At 32.5% G+C, this 10,571-nt stretch overlaps 2 protein-coding genes across 6 annotated transcripts; one reads left to right on the forward strand and one right to left on the reverse strand.

Annotated features, from left to right (window-relative positions):
- Positions 1-994: 994 nt before the first annotated feature.
- Positions 995-6,766, forward strand: LOC7491477 (uncharacterized). 5 transcript variants are annotated; one of them, XM_024593341.2, is made up of 6 exons: positions 995-1,215; positions 1,302-1,390; positions 1,782-1,972; positions 4,347-4,565; positions 5,245-5,470; positions 6,357-6,766. In XM_024593341.2, the coding sequence occupies exons 1-5, from the start codon at positions 1,010-1,012 to the stop codon at positions 5,467-5,469; spliced, it is 930 nt and encodes a 309-aa protein (XP_024449109.1). In that variant the 5' UTR covers positions 995-1,009; the 3' UTR covers position 5,470; positions 6,357-6,766. The 5 variants fall into 5 exon arrangements, with proteins under 5 accessions (XP_024449109.1, XP_024449108.1, XP_002297918.3 ...); XM_024593340.2 differs by having other exon boundaries at positions 6,367-6,766; XM_002297882.4 differs by having other exon boundaries at positions 6,459-6,766.
- A 2,321-nt stretch (positions 6,767-9,087) lies between these two features.
- On the reverse strand, positions 9,088-10,571 carry LOC18108834 (uncharacterized). Its single transcript, XM_024581126.2, has 3 exons — positions 10,443-10,571; positions 9,598-9,881; positions 9,088-9,428 (listed from the first exon to the last, which is right to left on the reverse strand). Exons 1-3 carry the CDS (start codon positions 10,482-10,484, stop codon positions 9,350-9,352), a joined length of 405 nt encoding a protein of 134 aa, XP_024436894.2. The 5' UTR covers positions 10,485-10,571; the 3' UTR covers positions 9,088-9,349.

Here is a 10,571-nt window from a genome sequence, read left to right on the forward strand (position 1 = left end):
GTTTTTCTTAGGTGTTTCAATTGAAAATGAGTTTTTTTACCCCTAGAGCCAGTTGCTCAACTTTTCCGGTCACTTGTCTTGGTTGAAATTAAGAACAGCAAAAAAAGCGTTGCATGATTTTATTTTTTTTTTACAAAAAAGGGGTGGCTCCTTGAAAAATAAAAAATAATTTTAAAAAAATGTTATTAAACCTAATGAATTCTTTACCCTTGATCGTGATTTTAGCGGATTAATTTGGGTTGACTAAGAATTTTATAATTTATTTTGGTTTATTTTTTATGTGGTTATTATGGTTTTAAACAAACATCATAGTATTTGATTTGTGATTGGTTTAGTGAGCATATTTGTTTATAAATAAATAAAGAAAATAATTTAAAAAAAGTTATTAAATCTAGTGGAGTTCATGACTCGAGTCATGAGTTTAATAGGTTAACTTGGGTTGATTGAGTATTAACTTTGTAATTTATTATGATTTACTTTATAGAGTTATTGTAGTCTTAAACAAGCATCTTGTCATTGAGTTATTGCTCAATTTTACGAGTGATTTTTTTTGCTATCATATAACATAATAAAAAATAATTTTTAAAAAATTATTAATTTTGGTGGAGTCCATGATCTAGATCATGAATTTGAAGGGTTAAGTTGGGAAATCAGATCAATTCAATATGTGTTGCCTAAATATTTTTTTTGAAAAAAATATTATCTTAATTTTTTTTTAAATTCAAACTATGTTTTTAGTAATTCTAAAGTGCTTATCAAATGATAAAATGCTCATTGAGCCAATTGAACAAAATAACTTATCCCATTAAAATTGATCGAATACGAATTTATTTATATCTTGACATTGCAATATATAATTTAAATACTTGGTCTCAAACTTTGAAAAGCTAGCAGAAGTTTTCAAAAATCTTGGAAGCCCATGTGTTTTGCTTGTTGGACCGACGCTTGCAGGGCCATTAGAAACGAGGTGGCCCATGAATGGGACGTCGAGAGATGATTTGACAGCGAGATGGATGAGCTCTCCAAGAGTCCAAGGCTAACAAAAGTCGTCCTTGTTTCTCTCCTTCATATGTTTTACGAATTCGAAGGATGTCGTGCGATATCCCTCGATTTCGCTCGACATGACCAAACTAACTTTTCTTCAGTCTCCTTAAATAAACCAACACCCTCTCGTCAAATTTTCGAAAAGCTAGCTAGCTGCCTGCTGCTCCAAAGGTTTTAATTGATTCAACTGTTTTAACTGTTCGTTAGTTCTTCAGCCGGTTGGCTCATGAGCTTCAATTGCTTTTCTTTTTCTCCAGAAAGCCAGCGATGGATTACGAAAGTCCGTGGCAAAACCTCTTTGAAGCATCTCTAGCTCTACCTGCTCATGAATTTGAGGTTTATGAGGGTAAGTGTATTTCTTCCATATATCCTCAGAGATTTATTTCATTTCATCTTTGCTTTAGAAAGCCGATTGATCCATTTCAGTTGGAATACTTGGATCTAGTAAGTTCTATTGTCTTCAATTCCTCGCTAACTTGCTCATGACTACGATTAATTCTTTATTTTCTCACCCTATATTTCATCTTTTATTATTACATCTGCTTCTCAAACCCACGGAGGAAAAATAACTATGCTGGTGAAGAAAGTACACGCACACACACACACACATACATACAGGCGCGTGCGTTCACACACACACGTATACATACCAATACATGTTTCGGTAAATACCTGCTTCAAGAGTCTTTTATGTACTTAAAACACTGAGGGAGGAGCACCATGCTCGTCGTTGACAGAATTTGAAACCGATCAGAAGGCAAGGGTAAATCAGCAAGCCTGTAACTACTTCTTGGCAGCAGGCCCAGCTAGTCCTCATCAGTCTTCAAATATAACGGATACTGATAAGAAAGGACAGGGTCTGGAAGCAACTAAAGATCAAGTTGCAAAGAAAAGAAAGATTGACAAGGCATATCGTGAACGATGCAAGGTAAACACCATTTCCTATCTATTTACTCTTGTTTTCTTTTTCCTTAATTAGTTTTTTATTTTTAGTTCAAAGATCATGGCACCCAAGAGCATACGAATTGAATTTGTACGGATATTTTCTAGAATGTTCTTGAACCCAAATTGATCTTAGAAATCCAGTATCGCGAAGGGAGATGTTCCCTAATTCCAATTTTTTTTATTGTTCCTAAGGTCTGGCCGGTCATTTGACGAAGTAGTGAAAGAAAAATAGAAAAAAACAAAAAATAGTTGAGAAATCTTTGATCTTGCTATATAACCTCTTGGTAAATTATGGGTACAATTTAACAATAAAAATTAAAAGTTATGCGTGTTTTTGTCAAAAAATTCATTATTTAGACTCATCCATTTGGTCCAATAATTGTATTTATATAATCTAATTATAACAAATTCCAATCTAACAACTTGAATTCCATAGAATCATTTAAATTGGATTTTTCTTGGATTTAGACTTATCTATTTGGCCCATAAATATATCTGCTAGATATCAATCTAATTATAACAAATTCATATCTGAAAAGTCAAATTCCTCATAATCTCCTACATGATTATGAAATGCTCATTATTTTAAAATGCATTGAATAGTTTGTAATTTTGCCATGTCATCAAAAGTTTGTCTCAAACAGAACGAGAAGTCATCAATGGTAGTAGTTATACAAATTATAATATTAATGATTTTTTAAAAAAGGCTAGACTCAATTATATCATATATATCATTAAGGAAGGAAAATTATTGTATCATTAATATCAAATCAAAACCAAAAAATATAATCTAGCCAACAAGACAATGACTAGAATCAAAATAGAACAATAACCATATGTATTATGTTAATGCCATATAGAGTATATATAATTGCATTTGTATGCTGCTTTTCCCAACTCTGGTGTTCTTTTAATGTTTTAGCTTATATTAAAAAACCATACATGATTGCAACTTTCAAGAAAATTTATAGACATATGCATCTACAGTATAACACAAACAAGATCAATTAACAGAAAATCACGTCTACAAGAGGGAAATTGATATTTCCCAAAAACTCATGGTGCATATTTTTTTTTTTTAAAAAAATCAGCATTTTTATAGGTTCTACCATATATTTACATTTAAATTACAAAATGCTATACATATGGACAAACAATTAGCTTATTTATCTACTGACAAGTCTATTAACCAATAATATAGCACAACATTTATCCTTTTATCTATCAAACGACAAATTAATTATGAAACCTGTTTTTTCGTAAAATTCTTTCATCATGAAAATTTTGTCTAAATAATATGTAAAACGATGGAAGATATATGTGCATATATGTAGTACCAAACTCTATTCCAATGAACTCGTAGCTCAATTGAAACTAGTGTCTCCCCTCTCTTTTAAAAAATTTAAAGCTCCAACCTCTCCTTTATAACAATATATATATATATATATATATATCAAACATTCATGTTAAATAGATATGCTCCCTTTTTAAATCTGCTTAAATTCTAATTTGATTGTGGGTGCAAATTGTTAATATTTTAAATTTATAGACTTGTAAAGAAACATGTTAAAAAAAGGTTATGGTAGTATAATAAAAAAAAAGGTGAAGTGAGAATAATACTACCAAATTGAAAAAAAGTTGTACAGAAATTCATATAGAAATCTCAATCACTAAAATTATGGCAACCTCGTTTTGATTTACATATATGTTTCTTCGGGTTGACCTCCTTTAGGTAGTCTAACGTGCAACATCACCCTTAAGAGGAGGGTGTTGCTACCATTGAGGTGCCTTTTTTTATTCATTAGTAGGTTCAATGGAACTTAACTACGTTCAATGGAGGATCGCGTTCCCCTATTATATTATCACTGGATGGGGCTTTGCTGCCTATTTATATAAGTTTTTCTTTCTAATGTGCAGATGTAGGGCTATTCATTACTCAATACATGTTTAAATCCATTTTAATAATTAAATTAATGACCACAGAAGAATTATCAACCATAAATGCTAGTTAGTTAGGCCAAATAATGTAAACAATTTACCTCGCCCCTACACAGGCTAGCCTTTTAGGCACTGCACTTAAACTTAGATAAAAATCATGGTCTTTAAGCGAAAATGAATTTAAGGAAAACGTGGATGGGTAATTTGAATAATCATAATCGTGTCCTTAAAGCATCATGTTAATGGAAAAATATATAAAAAATAGTTTCAGTTTAATGATTTCCCCTAAAAACCTTAAATGAGATGATGAGCAATTCTTCGTTCACTTATAAGGCATTGCTCTTTGAGTAGAAAACTGGATCTTTTCGTTTTTCTTTCAGGCTCATTAAGGCAAAAGAAACTTTCACTTTTCCTTGTAGAGAAACAAAATTGAGACCGAGAGAAACTTGGATCTGCTAAGGAAAGAAAACGATCGATTAAAAGGAGAGAATGCCTCCTTTAAAACGGAAGCAGTTCGGACTAGACAAACTTTGCAATATCAAGAACAAGAGATGAAGCGACTTAGGAAAACAATTGTTCTACTGAAGGAGAAGCATGATAAACAAAATACCGTTGTGGAGGTCCTTTCAAAACGACTAGTAAGTGTTTTTCTATTGAAAAATTAATAATTTGTTTTTTGATTATTAGTTCTTTTTCTGTAATAAAACTGAATATGAAGAGTGGCAGACCTCATTCACTATTGGGATTATTGTACTTTCATAACATATATTTGAAGAGGAACTTTGCCGCTTTTAAATCTATTGATGGTTAATTACCCACGCCCCAAAAAAAAAAAAATTTGTGCATTTTCCATGCATCATTAATTTAGGCTTATTGATAATTTTCCCATCTGAGGGATATAAATGAAATTCAAGCATTAAACTCGAAAGGATTAGTAGATATTGATGAAATCCATTAAAATGAAAAGCACCAGTCCAGACCACTAGCTTGAATTCTGTTTCTGTCTTTCTTTTAATATGGAACTGCTGCTCATGAATCATGATTTGACTATTTGCATTGCCTTTAATAGAGATTTATCCAGCCCTTCCTGTACTACTGGTTTAATAACCTTTCAATCTTGTAATCCATGTTTGAAAAGCAAAGAACCAACCTCCTACTAATTTTAGACTTAATGTCTACTTCGTTGCAATGTTATATACCTTCTACTTTTTGGAATTAAAGAACAATTATTCTACCTTTATTTTCTAGCTTTTGATTGGTCACTAACAAATTTTATCTGTACCTTACTATTGTTTATTTTCTTTCCCTTGCTGACAGGCTGGTGCCAACGATACTGATCTTCAGCGTGAAAATACACAGCTCAAAAATAAAATTGCTCTGTTAAGGAGTCAAGTTAATGACCAAAACAATTTGGATAAACTCCAGCTTCAAGAGAAGAATGCACAACTAGAACATGACAAGAGTTCGCTTGAAGTGATAGTTCAAGCATTATGTGAGAAGATCAACAATGAGAAGGGCCATGAAGGAGACCATGCATCATAAGGTAACCGACTCAATGCTGCTATGAACAATATGCTTTTCATGTGAAGGGGAAAATTACGAAAACCAACCTTCAGTTGAAGCATACTTTACATCTTCATATTTAAATTTTTTCACTTTGTATCCTTTTCTTCATATTTTTGAACTGTTTTAACCCAGCCAATACTTTGCAATCATTGCAAGTTGTGATTGGAAGAAATGCCGCTAAACAGGTTAAAATGTTTATTCAATGATTTGACGAACTTTTTATCTCTAGTTGTAGGCTCCTAGTTAAGAAGGTTTGCTTAATTGTTTGACTCTTTGCATTTCAAACCTCAGAACTAATATAAAAAATGTTTATCTAGAGGATATTCTTATGAATTTACCAAACTAACATAAAAAATGCATCCTTAAAATTATTCAGGACAAGGATTTAGTCTCAGTTAACTTTGAAGCTAGTCTAAGAATACTCTTGTTAGAGTTAATATAAAATTATTCCTAGGATCTCACAACAATTTAAACTTTTAGTTTAAGATAGTTCTTTTGATATAGTATCAGGATGTTAAAGAGATCTAACAGAGCAAAAATCATTGAACTCAAGCTATTTCATAATTCTAAATGATAGGCTTGCAAGTAAAGATAAGTGTTCGAAAAACCATCGAAATAAATACAACATAAAGTAACATAAAATGTTTAAGACGGGACCGCCCATCACAAGACTAAATTTTTTGGATGGAACACGGATTCAATTATCAATTTAAAACGGTGTAACTCAAATACATCAAAAAGACCAAAAAGTTTATGATTATGATAAATGATTCATTCTCAACTTTTTATATTATTTTATATCTTCGTATTTATTTCATATGGGATAGTTTCTCTAACAAAGTATTGATTCTAAATTTGTGGAGGGAATTCTAGCTTAGTTCCAAAAGGCATTATATTGATGATGCTGTAGTTGTGAGCATCACATGGTTAAGAGTGTCGTGACTGTGTTTGGTGGTCGTTTTCAGTGGATATTTCCAACAATGCACGTGGTTTGGCGAAGGAAGTTTAGGTGCTATTACTGCTAGGCACCCATGATGAACATCAGTGCTCGGCTCTTAGGCAATTCATGCAAATTTTGAAAATAAAGATTTGCTTTGAGAGATGGTGATCCAGATGTTGTTGGAAGCGATAAAGGGTATTGTCAGAGAGCAAATAGGACTTGCAATGGTAGGGGTATTGGATAGCAGCTCAAATACTATTATGTTAGAAGTGATATTTTTTAATATATATGGATTTGAGCAGCGTTGAGCCTTAAGCCCTATTCTTTTATAAACTCATGAGTTGTGCTTGTTTTCATTTTAGTTCATTCTAATGCTTATAATTTTGGTTTTTGGTGGTTTGTAGTCAAGGGTTTTGGTTTTGGTGTAGTCTAGTCTCTTTTATTAGGGGAAAAACAACTCAAACAGTAGATCAATTCAAATTAGTCAAGTCAATCAGTCAATTGGTTTCTATAAAATTCTCTAATCACTTGATCATACCAAACAATTGACTGGTTCATTTAGAATCTCGGTTTTAACAGATTAACCTAGATGAATTCTTTAAACCGTTTATAATAGATTGTACCATATTATTTATCAATTCTTTTAAATGTATGCATAGTGAAGTATGCGAGTTTGTGTTTGATGTATGCATAGTGAAGTATGCGAGTTTGTTTCAAACACGACATTAAAATCTTTATGAAAATCTCCACGTGAGAACTTTATGATAAGTCCAGTCTTTGTGAAAAATCTCCATGTGACTTGCCAAGGATGATCTCAATGAAATATCCACCAAATGATCTTACCTAAATAGAACTCTTTAACTATGATTAGAGAACAAATTTACTCAATCACAACATATTCTCCATTTTCTTTTCGACACAGGAATTGACCTTCCTTGAATACAATGGTTTTTAAAACTAACATTTAAGGACAATATAGCCTGAATAAAAAGAGCGAGGCACCTTCACACAAGTTAAGGTGGCGTTTGTTTTTTAACATAATAACTCAACATTTAATAAGGAGCCACCTTGTCTAAGTATTCAGGCACCCACTTTATTTAGGTATAAAAGAAATGCTCCTCCATAACTAGTTCAAAAGGCACATTACATGAGAGGAAACAAGATGGATAGATAATTCAAACTTGATGACACGTATTTTCTAGGCCTCGGTCCGGTCAAATCACACGTATAAAAAAACCATATTATTTTAAACTGAGATAACCTCATTTTGAGAAAGAGGGGAATGATGAAGGGTGCGTCTCTTCATCTTGACATGCCTGGCAATCTCTCTACTGGATGCCAAACCTCACTTCTTTACAAGATTCCTGAACCAAACTTCCATAGTATTACATGAGGGATAAGGGTATTTTTTAAAAGTAAAGATTCCTGAACCAAACTTACATGGTATTATATAGAATGTAGATTCTCATTATATATAATATATGAACAGTTAGAAGATCCAATATAATAGGAAATAAAAAAATGTAATAGATATAGTTGAGAATATCTTATATACTAGGAAAGGAAAAATATATACATGATAACAAGTCATCTAAGATCAAAGAAAGAATTCCTCATTATCACCCACAATATCTATAGTATGCCGCTCGAGCTGAAGAAGATTTAGTAACTTGAAGTTTGTCCCTGTACTGACAAATCATGCAGTGGAGAGAGAGGATTGGTAAGTAAACCAGCAAGTTAATAACTTATATACCGAATCCAAATCATAACATTAGAGACTTTCTTATGAATATAATAGAAATCAGTGTCCAAATGCTTCGTCCGTGTGTCAATTAAGGGATTAGTGGTAAGAGAGGAAGTACTCACATTCTCACAATAGAGATAGATAATAGGAGAGGAAGATGGTGAAATACCAATATTTTTTTAGAATATTGCATAGTCAAAGAAGTTCAACAACAGTAGGGGAGATTGCCAAATATTCAGCTTTAATACTTGAGCACGAAACAGTTTATTTCTTGGTAGATGTCTAAGAAACTCGTATACCAATATAGAAAATAAGCAAACTAGTAGTTGAACACCTTCTATCTGTACATCTGACTCAATCCGCATCTAAATTAATATGCTGAGTTGACACGCAGTTGTGTAGAAGAGATGAAAAGACCATGACTAATATATAATCCCTTAGCAGCCTTGAGATGAATGGTAATAGAGGCCTTCATGAATCGACAAATAGAGTTTATAGTAAAAGACATATTATGAAAGTAACTAGCTAGTATACCAACAGTAGTTAGTAGTAGGTATGCCAATTACTTTCATTTTAAGAACGTCTCCTTAAGCACGTGGCATGGATTATCAGTCACGGTCATTTCATCCCTCCTACACAAGTGTGTGTCATCTTAGCATATTCAGAAACAAATTGGGCTGGACATCCAGATACAAGGTGTTCAACTATTTTTTTCTTATTCCCTATGTTGGTATACTAAGTTACTTGAGCATGAAACAATTTATTTCTTGCAAGATGTCCAAGTAGCGGGGACGTTCATGAATTGACATGGCTGACAGCAAAATCGATATTAGGATGTGTAAAAGCCAAGTATTGTAAAGCACCAACAAGCATGCAAAAATCAGTAGGTTAGGAAGAATATGACCCAAAGTACAAGAATGTTTTCCCTCTAAAATAGATGTCGGAACCGGCTTAATTACAATTGAGCATGTCAACGTGGCTAACAAGTCCTTTACAAATATGGATTGATGCGAGTGCAAAGCCGTGAAGGATCATACAATTTGCATATCAAGGACTTAAGCCTTGTGATGAGAGAACTCTTCTCTATTCTTTTTATATAAATTGGTTGTTGTTTTATACTTATTCAATCATAAACTACCTAAATCGAAGTGTATGCGCGCGCACAAGCATGGTTAATTTATTGATCTTGTTATTGCCTCTCCTCGGGGAGCTTGCTTGAGCTCAGGTTCTGCTCTGCCATTAATTAGTTCCCTGAAACATAATATTTAACAAACGAAAACATTAGTAAATCAAATCATCCGGGGCAAAAAAGAAAAAAAGAAGCCAAGAAAATGCAGTTCAAGTTTCTAATTGGTGATATTGTCAATATGATATCCTCTGATCATAAAAACAAAACAAAGGTATTTGGAGAATCACAAACCGCAAGATTTGAGTCAGAACGGCGTCCCTGGGGGCATCATTCTCTGATCTTGCTTTGATAATTTGAAACATGAGGTCCAGCCTGACTTGATTTGCAGCGCTCTGCTTGGAGATTATATTAGTTTCCTCTTTCAGTTTGGCAGTCTCTTTGCTTATTTCTTCAAATTTCTGCCTCACTTCTTTTTGTCCATGTCGTATGCGTTCGTGGCCCTCGTTGATCTCCGCCATGTCAGCTCTGATCCTCTTGATACTCCTAGTTAGTTTGTTGTCCCTTAGTTTTCTTTTCTGCGGACAATAACATTGAGGAATATTGTATGTTAGAAAGCTAGCATAACAGTGTTATCTAAGTTGTCTTTGGTTATTAGTTTCCTGGGACAACAGCGATCTCTAAGTTGTATTTGGCTAGTTTTCTATCATAGAAAAAAAAAAAAAACTTGTTTGGTCGAAGAAGAAGAAGAAGAAGAAATAAATATATAAAATAAATATATTTTTAAAATAGTTTTTGAATGAGTTTTTATTTTTTTTCAAAACAAGAAGGAAATAAAAAGAAACATGACATTTGCATATTTAATATTTTTATCTTTTAATACATCTACAGTGCATATCCTTTTAGCAAAAATGCTGAGAACAATTACAAGCAAAGAATAGTATTGGGAGGTAATGTACTGTTATTGGATAATAATTGTTTTTTAAAATATTTTTTATTTAAAAATATATAAAAAAAATTCACTTACAATAGCGGTATATAAAACAATTTTAAAAAAAATATATTTTTTAAAAAATATATTTTTTATATAAAACTATGTGTTACCACGTTACCACAATACACTGAAATATGTAACAGACCGTGCTTCGAGTTGCGCGTCGGCCATTCCTTCTTGTCAGCATGGCTGCTACGATCAGTCTGCTACTCAACTGATCGTAGCTTAATGTGGCTTTGCTAAAGAACTAATTCGTTATATATATATATACACA

This window comes from Populus trichocarpa, chromosome 1 (genome assembly GCF_000002775.5).
Source record: "Populus trichocarpa isolate Nisqually-1 chromosome 1, P.trichocarpa_v4.1, whole genome shotgun sequence".
In the NCBI taxonomy this organism is placed as follows: Eukaryota; Viridiplantae; Streptophyta; class Magnoliopsida; order Malpighiales; family Salicaceae; genus Populus; species Populus trichocarpa.